The sequence below is a fragment of the Hemibagrus wyckioides genome, linkage group LG10 (genome assembly GCF_019097595.1).
Source record: "Hemibagrus wyckioides isolate EC202008001 linkage group LG10, SWU_Hwy_1.0, whole genome shotgun sequence".
Taxonomy (NCBI): Eukaryota; Metazoa; Chordata; class Actinopteri; order Siluriformes; family Bagridae; genus Hemibagrus; species Hemibagrus wyckioides.
In genome coordinates, this window is record NC_080719.1 from 13,549,094 (window position 1) to 13,567,649 (window position 18,556).

The 18,556-nt window shown below is 39.7% G+C and overlaps 1 protein-coding gene across 12 annotated transcripts in view; it reads right to left on the minus strand.

The window, feature by feature from the left end:
* Window positions 1-1,480: 1,480 nt before the first annotated feature.
* Window positions 1,481-18,556, minus strand: part of ptprsa (protein tyrosine phosphatase receptor type Sa) — a 214,242-nt gene continuing 197,166 nt past the window's right edge. For 8 of the 12 annotated variants that reach the window (XM_058400387.1, XM_058400389.1, XM_058400388.1 and 5 more), the window contains 8 exons: window positions 16,815-16,969; window positions 15,564-15,849; window positions 10,803-10,981; window positions 10,193-10,319; window positions 9,458-9,583; window positions 7,880-8,034; window positions 5,413-5,548; window positions 1,481-4,831 (listed from right to left, as the gene is read on the minus strand). In XM_058400387.1, coding sequence (XP_058256370.1) covers window positions 4,763-4,831; window positions 5,413-5,548; window positions 7,880-8,034; window positions 9,458-9,583; window positions 10,193-10,319; window positions 10,803-10,981; window positions 15,564-15,849; window positions 16,815-16,969 — 1,233 coding nt within the window. In that variant the 3' untranslated portion in view covers window positions 1,481-4,762. The remainder of the gene's footprint in view (window positions 4,832-5,412; window positions 5,549-7,879; window positions 8,035-9,457; window positions 9,584-10,192; window positions 10,320-10,802; window positions 10,982-15,563; window positions 15,850-16,814; window positions 16,970-18,556) is intronic. The other 4 variants (XM_058400392.1, XM_058400394.1, XM_058400393.1 and 1 more) reach the window with 1 other exon arrangement.

The following is an 18,556-nucleotide window of genomic DNA, read 5'->3' on the forward strand; positions in this document are numbered from 1 at the left end:
ATTGGGTTATTTTACAAATACTGCCTCGTCAACAAGATTGTGTTTCAAAGCAAATCATAAAAATGAAATCTAACTCACTTCCCCAAACAAAGGCAAAGCATGAGACACTACAGACAATGTGTCTATGATGAACAGAACCAGAAAGATATATTGCAAAGATCGGTAGAGGGAAAGAAGGGATTACGGAGTCAATAAAGCCTGTGCATCAGAAATGTGTGCACACCATGATGAGTTTCTCAAGCAAAGTTTGAGACAAAGAAGAAAATTGTGTGTCCCGTTTCCAATGCACATTTTTTGGGCTAGTTTCAGGGTTTTTGTAGCTTTTGTAGTTGGACTGAATATTCTGCTGAAATCTGGCAACCCTGTTTAATGGTATTAGCCCTTCTCTGTGTGCCTTGTACACTGTTATCATGAACATTAAAACACACCAACTGTTTCAAACACAGGTTCATCTAAAAGCACCCAAAAAGTGAGCTGTGAGCCGCTAGATGCTGGATGACTACACATTTTAACTCTCTAGATAGTACAATAGCATCGATATTAACATAGCATAAGTGTGCTAGACTCTCAACTTTATTTTGTGTTAGCCTGTGTCACTATTAAGGTTTTCTTGCCTGGACAAAAATCCATAGTCACAAGTTATTTCTGCTTATGATAAAAGCAAGCAGCTGAGGGTTAAGGACCTAACAGTGGCTCACTGGCTACACTGCTGTCTGAGTCAATAGGACAATAACTTAACATGACAGTTTGGCCGAAAAATCACTTTACACAATTTCCCTCTTTCCCCAAACGTAGTAGCATAATAAATACATGAAATAAATACAGGTCCAATGTGTTTTTTAGTGCAATTTGCTGATCTAGTTTTGCTATGTAGCTGACAAGATAGAGATCAAATCATCACATTGTTACCATTTAAACTTAATTATAAGGGGAACGTTGTGTCAAGAGTGGCTTTAACTGCTGAAGTACCCTAAACCCATATGTAGTTAAAATGACCAATAATCAGTGGTGGAAAAAACGTAATCCTTTTCTGAAATAAAAGTGCAATTCTAAACACTAAAAGCTGCGGCACAGCGTCAGATTCTACAATTAAGATTTAAAAAGTATAGAAAAGTTGAAAATGAGCTCTCGTGGATTTTATTTTGTGCAGTGAATTAGCATCACAATAAAATGACATTGCAGTATATTTTTCCTCAGCGCGAGACATTAGCTTCAGTCTCCTTAGCTTCTTCGTCTTAGTAAACTGTAGTGCAGCTAGCTACTTTATCAAAACAGTAGTTTGATCAAGAGCAGCTTGTAGCTTTACGAGTTATATGTGTAACTTGAAAATGAAAAGAATGAGGTGAAAATAAAACCGAAAACTAATAATCTGATCATTTCGTAACAGACTCTGTACGCTAATGAAGTGTCGCCAGTTACTGTGTTTCTGTTCTCTGTCTGATGCGGAGGGGAAATAACTGATAAAACAGAGATTCAGACAACATTTCTTTAATACAAAGTCAACATATCTACATACACAGTGGTTTTTAAACCAATTATTGTTTCCGTTAGAAGTAACAGTTTGAAAGCAGTATCGCTTGGCTTTCGTACAAAGACAAACTTTCGAATTTTGGCTTTTCTTCTTTATTTGTTTTTCTTTTTCTTTTCTTTTTTCTCAATATGGTCGGTTTCATATTCGTGGTGGAGTGAAAGTCGGTACTTTCCCAAATCAATCTGACGTTTCCATGTCAGACATTTGGCCGATGTCAACAGAGATCCAAACATTTTTATTCTGAGCTCCAGAGATATGTATGTCCGTGCGAATAGAAGAGGATCTTGTGGAGAAACAAGTCGAACTCCAGTTCCCAAGGCAGCGCTGGAATTTTCAGATTTCTTTCTCCTTCCAAACTTTAGCAAGAAAGAATGATTTTCGGGAAAAAGAATTAAAAAAAAAAAAAAGGAAACATTAATAGTATGCAAGTGTACAGACTGAAAGCTCGGTAATTCAGCCTGCAGTGGTTAAAAACTGAAGAATGAAGTAAATGGGCAAACTGATTACACTGGCAGTGATGTGATTCCACACACCAGTGAATTCACATTCGTCCAAGGCGAATTTGTGCAGTCACTCCATTATGTCTTCATGTTCAAGTGTATGCACCAAGCACACAAGCCCTTCCCAGGTTCATTATCCAAACATAATTTATTTTATTCAAAGGAGGAAAGAAAAGCGTTAATGCAATGTAGGATTAGCTTCAAGCAGTTACCTATGAGGGAAAAATAAAAGGAACTTCATGGCTGCTGAGCTCGCTGGGATGGACAGATCGTATGAAAAAAAAATGAAATTTTCAATAAAAGTGAAAGTGAAGGGATCGGAGATGAAGAAGATTGTTACAACAACACCAAGTTCCTCAGAAAAAAAGCTAGATAGCTTGTTTGTTTTTGTTTTTTTTTTTCCACTTTTAAATTCAGAATTGTTCAGACAGAAAAACGTGTGGGTCAAATTATACAAATACATATAATCTAGATTTGTTTATTTACACTTCATATTCAGGACCTTTTGTTCATACATAACAAGCCGATGATCAGTCTTGTGATTATAAAGTAAAAAATAAAAAAACAACAACAAAAAAACGATAATGTAAAATAAAAAAAAAAAAGGCAGGTGAAACATTGGGTACAGTTCATGAATATTAAAAAAAAATGTAGAAATAAAAAAGTTAACGTTTAAGTCAATGTTAAGAAATCCTACTTCTTTTTTTTTCTTTTTATGAATACTTTTACCTCAAACTACACACTACTAATGATAAGAATAAAAACCAAACCTAAGAGTTCATACCGTTTTGAGCAATAAGAATGAGGCCAAGCTGCATTTCCCCAAATCATGATTTAAAAAAAAATAATAAAATCATATAAATGAATACATGTTCATGAGTGAAATAAAAACACAGAAAAAATACTAATCATACTATGATTTGGATACATCTTTGTATTTCGCATTTAAATATACTGTGTATGTGAGTGTGTATGCATAAAAATACACACACATCCACATTCCACATTTCTATAGTGAAAAAATAGAATGTCTTTTAACATAATATGAACAAAAACCAGCTCTATTTCTCCTCCTATTTTTTTTAAAAAAAACAAAAAAAAAACAAATACGGTCTCTGTATCTGTTACAAAACTAAACAGATCAAATGAAAGTGAAATTATGTTAATTGTAATAATAATACAACAATGTCATTTTGTATAATGTTACAACAACGATAAGGCTTTTTTGGAAATAAGAAAAGACTACACACGGCTCTTCCACAGCGCAATCAGTATCTTCCATTTCAAACTAATCTGAAAGCTCTGCCATTCAAGCATTCTCCAGTGCACACACACACACACACACACACACACATACACACACACACCGTTTTGACCTATGCAGAGAGCGAAGGAACAGAAGTTTCCTCTTTTCCTGTCACACACATATATGTTCAAGTCTTAATTAAAAGTTCTGAGATGCGCACGTTAAGTCGTACCGCCGCTTTTCTGCTTGCGTATGCAGATCCATTGTGATTGGCCAGTGAAGCCATGATGAAATGATGACCTTAAAAGTGTTCAGGGAGCCCCGAGAGCAGTTGTAGGCTGCCGACAGGAACGTCTGAGATCTTCCGCTGTTGGGTTGGTCACACAAGAAAAGAGTGCGTCGTTCTTGTCTCAAGAAAAGCCTTTCCAGATTCAAGGCAATGAATCGTGGTGAATGTTGGTCGTTGGAGTACCAATCCCATGATTCCATGCGTGTGGTGGTGGTGGTGGTCCATGTCAACCAGGTTCTGAACCACACGGCACATGGCAGTGGGAAAACCAGTCATAGGAAACGTATACTACGATCAAGAATCATTTGGTCCTCACATTTCTGGCTGAAGATACTGTCAGGGTCGCACTCCAGTCGCCTCCATACGCTTTCAAGACGAAGCTACATTGGCGTGTTGTGAAGACATTGGCTAGCTTGTCCCAAAAAAAAAAAGCACCGAAACGACTTCTGGAGAATTAGCACTTTCTAAAAGATGAACACGAGTTGCCTTGATGTCTTGAAATGGATGGGACTGTAGAGATTGGAGAGACTGTAGGTAAAAATCCTGCCTACTTCACTAACACAACCTCTGAAACACCTTCTGCTGCCATCACCAGGATCCAACTAGTTGAGAAACATCCGGAATTGGCAAGTGCCCACTGTACTGAAGGATCTCAGCTCAATCACCTCACCAATCAATCAGTCTCAGTGTGATCACGCCCGCTTCAGAACCCACGCGTAGATGAGTCCTGAACTTTAGATCCTCCTTCACTCACTGATAATTTTTGTTGTATCTTTACAGGATTGGTTTGGAGATATACGTCCACATATAGATTAATAATATCCTCCATATCAGAACACTTGAGGTAAAGTAAGCGGTCCGACTTATAGATCATTCCCACCCCACGGCCTGAGCCAATACTTTTGTTTCCCTCTCATGATTGAGGACATACAGGGAGTTGGTTTCTAAACGGATCTGTCCATCTGCCTAGGCTTGGGCTCTGTCCAATTAGGATTTTTTTGATGATGGTTCTGGAAACTGCTGCCAAATACACTCTGTAGATTGGGTTTTTATTTCACAACAGGATTTATTTCATTTTTTTTTCTTATGTCGGATTTTTTTTGTACAGTTGACACTGTTTCAATTGTTTCAAGCAGGTTCCTATGGCTCAGGAGGCTGTAGAGGGGGCACTGGGCAGGGGGGAAGGAGATGGCTTTTTACGTTGCATAGTGATCAAAGCTTCCTAGGTACTCAAGAGCTGCCTGGTAGCAAAACTGGTACTCGTCCTGTAGAAACAGCAAAATGAAACAGAATTGCTTATGAGCTTCTTATTACACATTAGAGGTGGCTTAGTAACTTGTACTGCCTTTATGAAAGTACACCAACCAGAAACAAACAATCCCCAACAAACTATAAGTGATGTCCTGAGAAAACCATAAAAATACATAAAATGACATTTCAGTTCAGACGTTTTCTACCATTTATAGGTCTAAAAGAGTTCCGGTTTGCTTTTACATGTACATTTTATGAGAGAAAACTGCATTCATTGTCAGATAACATGAAACAAAATTGTATTAAAGGTATTATTCCTTGTTGCAGGGGTAGATCCACCTTTAGTATGTATCTTTTATCTTTAGTATAATGCATATAGTTTACTCTGAAAAGTAATTACATCCAGTTATGTAGGTTCTCATCATGATTCTATCTATCTATCTATCTATCTATCTATCTATCTATCTATCTATCTATCTATCTATCTATCTGTCTGTCTGTCTGTCTGTCTGTCTGTCTGTCTGTCTGTCTGTCTGTCTGTCTGTCTGTCTATAGACCTGCTTTGGTCTTTTGTAACATGACCAGTGTCTCTCACCTCGGTCTGCACCATGGCTGGCCGCTGGGTTCTCAGCATTTTGACTGTCTGGAAGATGTCCACCACGCCCTCGTAGCGCATCCGCTCCAGCACGATACTGAGCGTGATGAAGACTCCGGTCCGCCCCACACCAGCACTGCATCACAGAACGAAATATATTTCACATATACTAAATAATCAGATCATTGCATAACAGGACAGCTTTAAGCAATAAATCATTCAACACAGTTTACAAATAATTTGGAACATTGAGTGCAGGATTCAGTCAATAATCATATTTCTTTTTGCATACACCACATTGTATCTCCACAGCTGCTACACTGAAAAAGATATAAATTCTCTAAATTCATTCCTTGTTTTCTCTACTGGAACAAATGCAAGTTTCATGATTTTCTAAAAAAAAAAAAAAAACAGGGTCTCGTGTTGGCATTTGTTGGTTTTGTGCTGCCTGCAGTGAGTGCAGCTCAGACTCCTGTAACACTGCACATACAGAACAACTAAATATACCAGATTAAGAGTATTTAACGTGTGCTAAATAATTTTGGGGATAAATTCAAAGGTTTTCTTGAAATCTCACCTGTTATTTACTGCTGGTTAAATCGCAATACTTAACGTTTGTGTTATTAGTGCACATGCAGTCAAAGAGTTGTGGGGTATTAGTGAAACATGGCTTGAACCCGAACCCACTGCAATTGCATTCTGGGATTTCATTAGTAAACTAGATATTCTCCACTATATATTCAGTTGTGGAATTTTAAAAGACTGCACTACATAGTGAACAGGGAGTGATTTGGGTGTTACACATGGCCTGTTTATCTGCAGCAGTGGGTTATGAATAGGGCAGAGGTTCGTATTAAAGATGTCAGTATTGACTTTTAGACATGCAGTGATCCAGGAACTCTGAGAGGATTATCGAAGAAATAATCATGAACTGAGTATCAATTCTACTGGGAGGTACATTGAGGCATAACCACTGACACACACACACACACACACACAGAGCCCTGTTCTTTATGACAGAACCCACACCTTATATCGAATCCTGTAACACTCCAAGGCTCTGGCTCTGTCTCTCCTTCAGTCACTTTCTGCCACCCTCTGTTTATGTTTCTGTCTCTCTCTGTCTCTATACATATATCTCTGCTTTACTGTCTGTCTTTCTGTCTCTCTCTCTTTTTCTGTCTGTCATCCTTCTTACTCTCTCTAACTCCTGCATCAGTTGTGGAGTAATAACCAAAATGACAACAGATTTATTTTTCTCTCCTTCCACTTGCCGAGGCTGAAATGGTGCATAAAAAGTGTCTGACTTAGAGAACATAACCTTCGCTCGCTGCACATTCAGTGTCTCACGTCATGAATCATAACGACTCTGGTTAGACATCGTTGGCTGTAACGACACTATGTGAAACCACTGTTTAATAAAACCGTAGTGATCACCCAACGCCTGTATGGCTGTTTGTCCTGGAAGCCACTCTCACACGTCCTCGAAACCTGTTTAACGCACGTCGGGTTTGAAACGTGACAGGCTCACTGAACAAAAAGATTTATGCTCCCGTTTCAGTGAACTCGCTCAGCCAATTAATGACCAGTGGCTCTATTAGATATGATATTTTGGGGGGAGATGAGGCGAGATGAGAAGAAATGGATAGGAAGAAAAGAATGAGTGAAGCAGCTGAAGATTAATAGAGATGTGTGAGATGTAGAAAAAGAGATAAGAGATGTAAGGTGTAAGAGATACAGTGGATTGAAGAAGGAAGGGAAAAATGAGACATGAGCCACCTGAGTCAGAGTAAACAATCAGTTTGTGAAAGTGTGTGTGCGCGTGCGCACGAAAGGGTATAGGTTGAGAGCTCATCTATTTGTGAGCAAATACACACAGAGTCTATCGCATATTCCAGTTGAATCATAGATAAAATCTGAGCCTCGACTGCACTCCATGCAGAAGTCACAGAAAGTGTTACCTTAGATATCTGTGTTTGAATGACATATTTACTTTTAGTTGTGTAAATCTGACCAACTGAGTTAAGTATAGGGGTAGATGAGTGTGGAATTTAAACACCAGTCTGGCACACAGTTCTAGATTGGGTTCACAGCGTTCTGTGTTTTATCTGCAATGTTATTTCTAGATCTCAGAGGGTTTGTTGTGTGAGAGAGTGGTGGAGATGGATGGAGAGTGTTATAATAGTAAAGTAGGCTGTGTAGTGCTGTTTTGCCTGTGAAATGGTGCTGATATAGAGAGTTAGATCTCATACAGAATAAAAAGTGAGGCCGCTGAAAGCTAATGGACTGGAAGTGTGAGATTCATGTCTGATGATGCCATTAACAGATTTAAAGCATGCTGATGAGAAGTGTGTGGGAGTTTGTACTCAAAACTCAAGCCTCTGGTCATAATCATTAGTCTGAGGTTATATACTTGTCTACTTGTATATCCTATGCATCTGTGTGTGTGTGTGTGTGTGTGTCGTACCTGCAGTGGACAGAGATTGGACCGTCCTGGCCAAACTGCTCCTTGGTTTTATGCACTTGGCCGATAAAGTCGATGAAACCTTCACCAGATTTAGGGACTCCCTGCTCCGGCCAATCGGTGAACTGGAACTGCCGCACAGTCCGAGACTGCCCGTCCTGAGGGACAGAGCAGGAAAATTAGATGGGAGGCAAAAAAACAGGCAAGGGCAACACATATAGAGAGTACAAAAATATAAATAAATAAATAAATAATAATAAAAAAAAACTGAAATATTAATATTAAAGATGGACATTGATTTAAATCAGACATGCCCTTCTATCCCACTCAGACACACCCGTCTGTCCCACTCAGACACGCCTGTCTGTCTCACTCAGACACGCCCGTCTTTCCCACTCAGACACACCCGTCTGTCTCCCCACAGAGTGCTTGAGTTCAGCCTACACATCAAACACTTACACTCACTGCTCTAATCACAACCCAGTCACAACAAGCTCTATCTCTTCCTTTCATTTCACCCACTCATCAATTCTCCCTCATTCTCTCAGTCTCTTTCTTCCCTTCTTCACCTCACACACTCAGTCCCTACAGCCCCTCTCTCTTTCTTCCTCATTGTCCCGTCCCTCACTCTCACTCACTCTTGCTCTGTCACAACTTTTATCTTTCCTCTCTCTCCCACTTTCTCTCACTCACAAATCTCTCTCTCCCTCATTCTATCTCTTTAACTCTCTCTCAGGCTCTTGTTGATCTCACCCCTTATCTTTTCATGCTCGCTACACCACCACACATTACTCCATTCTCTCTAACTACTAACTATCCCTCTCTCACTCTTCTGCACTCTCCCTCATTCTCTCTACTCTCAGTTGTGTAGCTAACTCCCCCAACACACACACACACTTTAATAAGTGAATGTAATGAACTGAATTTTGGACAGAGTGTGTCGAATCATGTGATTAAATAAGTGACTAGGTCTGAGCTGTGTAGCTACCCACTCATCTTCCTCTCTCACTCTTCATCTCCCCTCTCCAGACTGGACCTTCTCCTGTTTTAAACAGGGTGGTGTTACAGTTCTACCAGCTCTGCTTTGATGGTCCAAACCCAATTAAACCACTGGCTACAACCTTTCTCTGTGTTAAAGCGGGTGACTCTCAGGTCCACTGCTTCCCAACAGAAAAAATACTGCAGTCTGTGTAAATGCCTTAGGATATTAATTCAGGAAAATTCATTTACAAACATGCTTTATTATCCACGTTTGGTTTTTACCTAAGAGGAATCTGTCAAGCCAAGTGATTTAAATTAACTCATTAAATAAAACAGATTAGCTGTTTATATTAGAAGTGTGGAGAAATAGCTGCTGTTTTAATTTTTTTCAACTCCATGACTCGCATCACATTAGTATTTTACATGCTGCCCAAAAGTAATTAATAAAATATGCAAAATGATGGAGCTACTCTAATGTGCATAAGGGCTTGGGTAAATATGGGAGTCTGATGTGTGAATGCCAAGTACATGGATGTGTGCGTGAGAGAGAGAGAGAGAGAGAGAGAGAAAGAGAGAAAGAAGACAGAGAGAGTTGCTCACCCTTGCGTCTGTAACTTTAAACTCTCGGAGGATGTACTGGGGCATGTTGTACTCAGCCATGGGGTCCACCACAAAGTACTGATACCGAGCGGAGCGCTCTGCTGGCCAGTACTGATGGCACTTTTCCTGAGGATGCACACACACACACACACACACACATTAAACCCAGCCTATTGTCTCATAAACACACACAAGACATTTTACAGGGAAAATGTTTTTGCTATCAGAACTAACAGACCTGAGTAAAATGTTCATGAACAGTGCTGCTGTTGTTGCTGTTCTGATTGGTCAGGAGGTTAATTTATTAATGCAATGTTTTAATATGTTTCTACTGTAACAATTGTTCACTGTTGATATGGGAAAAGTTTCTGTGTGAAGGAGTCTCCAATGTCAGCGCTTTATCACTCAGAGGACAGAGGATTATTTTCCTTTATTTTCCTTTAACTGTGTGTTTTATTCCTAACAAATGATATTTATTAGTTCACTTGGTATACTAAAGTGTTAATACAGAACTGTTACTTATGCTGGCCATCATGGTAACCTTCCATGAGGTTAAAATGATCAATATCGTTCATTGAAAATAACAAACCGCTACTATTTGGAGTATCCATTGAGAAAATGACACTGGAATTAAATGGCAGAAATTCAATTTGAGGTTAGAACATGAGTTATAGGTTTTTAGTTTAGCTTTGAATTTCTATAGTGGAGCACACAAACACACAAACACACACTTACTCTGCCCATCTCTCTCAACTTGGTGAGCATCACCACGATGGTGGAGTTGTTCTCCCACAGCATGCGCCAGAAGTCCTCTGTGGTCTCAGCTAATGGGCCCTGGGTGGCTATGTAGGCCTTCTGCTGCCTAAACACACACATACACACATATACAGGAGTTAAATATATTTATATCAGGTAGTTCATCTTGTATACAAAGTTTCTTCAGTAAACCGAACTCCAACTGGTAGCTGCATTCATAACAGATCCTGCCGAGATGGGGCATCGAGGCAAATGTAAAGTGCAGAGGAGTGTGAATATGACTACTGAGAATAACTAAAGTGTGATCTGTAAACCTCATGTCTGCCGCAAAGATATGAAATGATGTTCATAAAGCTAGCAAATACAAAGCACAGCAAGAATTAGCATGAAAATATAATAAGAAATGCTTCTAAAAATACACTGAGCTCCCAAAGTCCTGCATGTTTGTTGTTATTCCATTTTGTTCTTGTTTTTGCCTTCTAGGTTTTTGTCTAGATTTTATTAACCCTAAGTAAGTTTTGAAACTGTGTTGTGCACCTTAATCCAAAAAGAACGGTAGTGACCTGAAAAAATAGTGCCTGTTATGTACCTGTATCCGTCGATGAAGCTGGCGTTGATGTAGTCAGAGCCCTCTAGCCCTCTGATTGGCTGAAGGCACACTCGGGTAGTCTCATACGGCATGATGTTCACCAGGCGGTTCTTGAACTTGTTACAGGGCAGGTTGGCACTTATAAACCTGGATGTGTGGGCCTTGGAGTTGGCCAGTCTCTGCAGATGTTAAGAACAACAGCATGAGCAAATACAATTAAAGAGCTAGACAGATTTATATGCTATACAGAGCAACATATATTGGTGCTTCCTCTCCATGCTGTGAATGAAACCATCATCTTTAGGCTTAAGGTCCTTAAACAGAGCAGATAAATCTAAATGCTGACCTGCTTTCCTGCAATTATAGATGACGTGCTGTAACACATGTAATGTGTAAGTAACTGTGTAAAAGCTTTATCGCGCGCCAATGATGTTAGCTTGCCCATGTATTACTCAAATGATATTTAACTATGTTGTATGCTATACAAACTTGCTAATTTGCCAAGTTTAATAATGTCTTTGTTATAACAAAGCAAATTTAATGTGTATCTTTTTGTTTTCTATTAAATTAGAACTATAAAAAATATCACAACACAACTAAAAGTCTTAAAGTCTAAGGATGACAGTTCAGAGCATGTATTATATCTTCAAATCCAATTCCATTCAATTCCAAGACCACTTTTATAACAGTCAAGCTTTTAAAAACCAAAACTGTAACCTTAAACTTTTTGGTCTGGAAAACTGATGTAAAATCGACTTTGGACAAGTGTGCACCCTGCTACCCTGTGCAATATGTCTATGAAACATACACCAATCAGGCATAACATTATGACTACTGACAGGTGAAGTGAATAAGTTTGATTATCTCCTCATCATGGTACCTGTTAGTGGGTGGGATATATTAGGCAGCAAGTGAACATTTTCTCCTCAAAGTTAATGTGTTAGAAACAGGAAAATGGGCAAGCGTTAGGATTTGAGCGAGTTTGATGAGGGCCAACTTGTAATGGCTAGACAACTGGATCAGAGCATCTCCAAAACTGCAACTCTTGTGGTGTGTTCCCGGTCTGCAGTGGTCAGTCTCTATCAAAAGTCGTCCAAGGAAGGGACAGTGGTGAACTGACGACATGGTCATGGGCAGCCAGGGCTCATTTATACACGTGGGGGAGCGAAGGCTGGCCCGTGTGATCCGATCCAACAGACGAGCTACTGTTGCTCAAATTCAGCTCAAATAATGTTAATGCTGGTTCTGATAGAAAGGTGTCAGAATACACAGTGCATGTTTCACCAGCAAAAGGGGGACCAATGCAATATTAGGCATGTGGTCATAATGTTATGCCTGGTCAGTGTATATCCATGTGGATCATGAGTGACTTTAAAAGCTTATAATGGAAGCAGTCTGGTTTTAAGGACACGTGAATCATAGCTGTGTTCCAGCTGCTTGGCTGTGAGTGATAGAGGTGTGTTAGCCTAGTTCCTCTGAGCACCTGTTCATCCATCACACACAATCATCTCTAAAACAATGCTAGTGCTGGTGAAATGGGTCACTGTCATATCTAATATACAGAAAGGTGAGATCCTACACACACACACACAAATCATGTACCAATATATATATATTAAAAAAAAACGGTTTCTTTCACCAAAAGGTACCAGGTTCTAAGTTGACAACCCCATGTACATATAATTTATATTAATCTTTCGATATCTAACTCAAATGAAAAAGAAAAAAAGGCCTTGCTGTTTGAAAGCCAAAACTTTCAGGGGGGACCGTATATGTATGTACTGTATATGTGTGTGTGTGTGTGTGTGTGTTTGTGTGTAGTCATATAATCCAAATTTGAAGTTAGCATGTATTAGCAACAGAGCAATCCGTCCCTGATTCTAGGTCATCTGTCTGAGAGATTCTTCTTATGGGATGAGTGACATCCACACACTCACATTCTCACTCTCTCTCTCTCTTTCTTTTCTTTCTCTCCCTCATTCTTTGCAAAGTTGCTCCTATATACACTGTAGTGTGGCTTAGCTCTGTGTGTGTGTGTGTGTGTCTCACTGGCTGGGTGCCTACTCTTCAAAGGAAGCACCTGGAAAAGCATGAAGAAGCAGAGAGCTATGCAGCTGGCTGATAGAATTTTAAAACACACACACACACACACACAGTGTAGGACCTACATGACCAAGCAATTTATTTCCTCTACAATGACTCCATGGATTAAAGAAAAGTCAAATATAAAATTCACACTATTTCCTCTTTCAGTGTAGACACATGTTGAGTGTCTGAGACTTTAATTCTGCACTGAAGCTATAATGCTACTGTAACTAATAAAGAAAATCAATCTTTCATGTTAATATTTACTTCAAACATTTTATAAGAATGTTATTTAACAAAGTAGAATGTACAGTGATTGAAACGTTGATGTGTTTTGTAAGGAGACATTTATGGAAGGAGTCTCCAGTGCCAGTGCTTTTTAACAGCATGTTTTCTGGATTCTTGGTAACATGACAAGCTGTATTTTTCTGGACTTTATTTGGTGGCAACTAATTGAGGCAACTACTGTATTTTAAAAAGACGGAGACATAATCAGTTTAAATAGATGGAGATGACTGATAATATAACTCGCATAGCGACATACAGGAACTGGATGAACCATTAGCTTGTCCCTCCTGTCAAATAATTAAGCAGAGATCATGTTTCAATATAATATTCCCAGAATGTATTAAGTCGTGGGTTTCACGACTTTGATATTTCAGGGTTTTGCCACATAAAAACGTGAGGCCATGAGGTATTTTGTTCGATTAGTTTGTAGCTTGCATGATATCTCTGAACATTAATGCACACAGCCGGGCAAATACAATATACACTCGGAGCCACAGCTTATTAAAAATAACCACCATGTCACTTCAGTGGCTCTACATAAAGCTGCACATGATTCAGCTGATAATACAGTTCTATATAAATGTGTAAATAAGGTCAATTGCTGCTAATTTACAGAATTAATATTACTTTAAGTATGAACATCCAGATTTGTACATGTACAGCTATTGGGTAGAATAGTTTTTCATTACTTGTTAGCTATTTTAGCCGCTAATGAATGAGCTAGACTCATCAATTACAATAAGACAATTTAAATAAGGTAAATTAGATTTTTTTTTTCCATGAAACATTTATTTAAGAGTGGGGAACAGCAGGAAAGATGCTCTCTCTCTCTTCCTCTCTCCTTCCCCTGTGTCTATTCATCATCATCAGCTAATAATTAAAGCCTCCTGTAGTTCTCCCTCTCCTATTAATAACTTGGCTGAATCTCAGTCCTCTGCCGTGCTGCTCGAGTTACATCATTTGCATGGACTGCGGTGAGAGCGTCTTCCCAGGAGATGACGAGTGTCGCTGTTCTTTGCCCGACAGATGCGTCTCTCCGTTGCGGAGGGTAATTTAACAAACGATTACAGGCTGTAGTGCAATACGGTGCACGCAATTAGGTCAAGAGCTGCTCGGAAATGAGTGGGCTTTAATGGGTTTTAGTCACGTAGCATACCGCGGGATGTCAACAGCTCTTCAGTGAAATACAGGCTACCAAAAGTCTTTCATAAACGCAGCCTGCAACGTCAACAACACTTACGAGTTCTATAGTAAGCTAACGAAGGGAGATTAAAGTCAGATAAGCGCAATCACCAGAGAGATTCAGATTAAAGCAGCTGTTACTATGGATACCAGAGCAAAAGACTCTGACATGTAAGTGCGTTCGACTTAAAATAGATGCTTCAGTTGCGTGTTGTTGAATGCAGAGCTCATATAATCCTCCATCTACCATTCTCTTTGCTACAGTATGATTGGCTACATCAGAGGATACATTTTATTTAATGGCTATGCTGCTTAAATTCATGTCAATCTGTCTTGGTCCTGTTCTATTGCAACTCTATATCCTGCTATACTGCATCCACATGCTACTAGTTTTTGTTTTTGTTATATTTTCAAAAACAGAACCAACTAAATTAATAAGAAAATATTGTGTATTGTGAAATGAACAGTGTGAACAAGACTAAAACCCAAAAAACTAAATTTCTGGTTGAAATCTGGACACAGATGCAGATATCTGAAGATACACACAGTGTCACTGTGTTAAACCCCTTGAGTATGGTAGAAGAATAAAGTGCACGGTGTGTGATTTGTGACAGATCCCATCTGTGCATGCTGAACGAATCAGCATTTAAATGTCAAACCTTCAGTACCTGCAGATGTGTGTTACTTGTGGAATTAGTGTCCTGTAACGACATCCTGGATCTGATGAGAGATATCCGGAGGAAATCTCTTTCTTCAGCAGATGGTTGCTTTGAACCTTTCGCACCTCTGACTTTGTATATTTTGAAACCATTCAAAAGTTTCTTCTCCACACTTCATAGTCTATGTTACTCACACTGACACAAATGAGCATGCAGATCTTATTTAGTTCATAAAAGATGAATTCAAGGGTTTACCTGATCATTAATGGTGGATAAAATACATTATTATATGAATTCAGCTCAGAAATTGAAATTTAATTTGGATTAAGCTGATATGATTAAATCCAATTTAGGTGTATTTGATGGATTTTATATTCTGATTGGATTATTTAATCAGATTATTAACGGATTAAGTGCTGCATGTGAAAATCCTGTAGTCCTTCTGCCACATTTCCCTGTACTCATCTTTCTACCAAATACAGAATGCGTTGTTCGAGTCATACAGGTTCATTTCAGGAATCACTAGAGTTGTGTTTTAGCGTGTTACCTTGAACTCCAGCTCCATGCCTGTGACGTGCTCTCCGGTCTCCACTTGAGCCAGTTTTTGTATGTAAGAGAAGAGGCTGCGGGCGGGGACCTCTGTGTTGCCGCAGGCGACTGCCTCCAGCAGGGCGTCGTGGATGAAGCTGTACTGATCCTCCGTCTGCACCATGTAGTTCCTCTGAGCTCGCATCAGGGTCACGTGACCGTAGATGTCAACCGTTTTCTCGTGCTTGATGCGCTCCAGCATGGCGTCGATGACAATGAAGCAGCCGGTGCGGCCCACGCCGGCACTAAACACACACAAATAGTGCAGAGTGATGAGTGAGTCAGGGCTGAGCCACACAGCTGGCAAGAAGTTTAGTGAAAAACTACCCTACATTGTTACCCATTAAGGATTCATTTTATCATTATAAATCCCCAGTAGGTGCACACTGGCAAGGGATAAATTTAGACTGTAGGTCTAGATGCGAGGTGCAGGTGTGGGGTTTATAGTGGGTCACAAGTCAGAGTCGATTTTCCAAATTTAGCCTTGATCTATCACATAGGCGGGAGGAGACTTAGCATATAAATGGACTTAGATGAGAAAAAGATGCTCTCAGCTGTTCTGCGCTGTCTCACTGTGTTACTGTAACTCTGCAGCTGAAGGTTAAAGGAGCTTTATATATCCAAAATCTAACCTGACTATAGCCATAAAATCCTGCCTGAACCCCAACACCACCAACTGGAGACCCAATAAAACTTGGTTGCTTTGAAGTGGCATCAAATCCATCACTGGCAAACCAATCAAAATGCATAATTAATTATTCATATCACTCGCATATTAAGTATGGAAGAAAACTAATAGAGGAAATGCAGCTCAAAACCTATTACAGTGATATATATTTAGTCTAGAAGGCTGAGTGGTGCAACAGAAAATTGTTCACCCTCTTATTAAGAGAAGGTAAGTTTCAATTCCAAAAGTAGCCAGTAGCCAAGCGAGCAAAACTGGTCATGCTCTCTAAGTGGGAAGGATGGTGTTACTCTCACCCCTGTCAATTAATCTGACACTAGCCAATCGTGGACATCTGTGAGGTCATGGATGCAAAATTTACACTGCCTTGAGACGCAGCTGAAGCAGCAGATTGTTAAAAATGCAGCTGGCTGGCTTCATGGTTCTCAGAGGAAACACATATGAGCCTTTATTCTCCCCGGCTGTAGTCTGTGTATGAGTGGTTGGTGGAAACTGACAGGTGACGAAAATAAATGTGAAACTCACCTGCAGTGAGCGATGATAGGCCCTGCGTCAGGTGGATTGCAGGTCTTTACCCTCCTCAGGAATGCCAGGAAGGGCGTTGGGTACTCGGGCACGCCATGATCCGGCCACGCTGTGAACTGGAACTGACGAACCTCACGCTTTTCACTAGAACCATTCTGTAGAGCCAGAGAGAGTACAGTATGTAATTACACATTACACATTTAATACCCAAATTGTGTCCTCCTGTCTCTGTCATGTCCATTACTGCAATGCACTGACTGCATTAACACACACACACACACACAGAAGGACACTGCTGGTCTGAAGCCTGCCATGGAGAGAAGAAAGGATCTCAGTGAGCTTGAAAGAGAAAAACAAAGAGACAACAAAGATTTTAGATTTTACTTTTTAGTGCCTGACAGAAGCTCCTCTGAATAAATGAATAAATAATCGAGGTAATTAAATCCACCTTGCCCTAGTTTTTCTTTACACTCTTCTGCAGCACTGTGTGATTATGTGAAAGTACGTATGACTTTGTATTATCCTTGTGAGGACCTTCCGCTGACATAATTGTTAAAGCAGCTAATTAATGCTGTGCTACACCTAAATCTAACCATAACCTTAACCTCAGCAAACAAAAAGAATAATTTGTTTGTTTTAAATAAATGCTTCAGGTTTTTTTTTTTACAACAATAAACAACTTCCCACATCGAGACTAGCTAAATGTCCCCGAAAAATGTACACTGACTGTTGGGACATGTGGTCCCTAGTAAGATATAAAAACATAGACACATACTTAAGGACTTCTAATCTGACAGCAGCTATCTTGAAGCAAAAAAGGGCCAGAATTCCTATTTTCCACTAGAACAAAAACTAAATATTTGTCTTCAGCACGAAAGGCTTTACTGTGCATCTGTATTCAGCTCCACTGTGACTGTAAAACCCAGTGCCCCCCTTTCACTCTCTGTCTACTCGACCGCTAAGCGTTTGCACGTAGCAGGCTGCCAATTACCTCCTGAGTGTGTTTCTCAGAACAGAGACATGGCATAAAGGTTACATCTCTGTGTGTGTGTGTGTACGTGTGTGTGTGTGTGACAGTGTGTGTGACGTACACAGAGGGAAGGACAGGAGAAAGCCTTTAGGCACGCCTCACCTCTTCACATCTAGCCTTCCTGTTTATTTCTCCTAATCTACAGACTGAGTGTGTCGAGCCCCCTGCAGAGCAATGTGCCCAACTCCTGAGGGAAAGTGCTGAGTGAGTGTATATATGAGAGAGAGAGAGAGAGAGAGAGAGAGAGAGAGAGAGAGACAGAGACAGAGAGAGACAGAGAGAGAGAGAGCGAGACAAGGCTTTTGTTGCTTATAAAGCTAATAACCAGCTTTTGGCCTGCTGGATTTAAGCAAGAAGGAAGTTATTTCTGTTGCACGTCCATCTTTGGCACAGGTTCATGTCCATTTTCCTGTAGTGAAAGGATTTAAGCTTAAATAAAAAGCTGTGTAATTACAGCCTAAGTGTGGAAAAACTGATAGCTCTGGGGTATGTGTGAACAATATTTCTTCCAACAAGGCTGCTGAGCCGTTTCGAGTAAACAAGATAAAACAGAGATTAAACTTTAATCGCTAAACTTCAATCTAATTAATTTAATAAAGATGAATGCAAGGAGTTAACATTAATTGTTAACTAAGTATCGAAAACTAACATTAACTAACGTTTATTAAATCCATGACTCGAAGTAAATCCTCAATAATCAGTGAGGACAAAC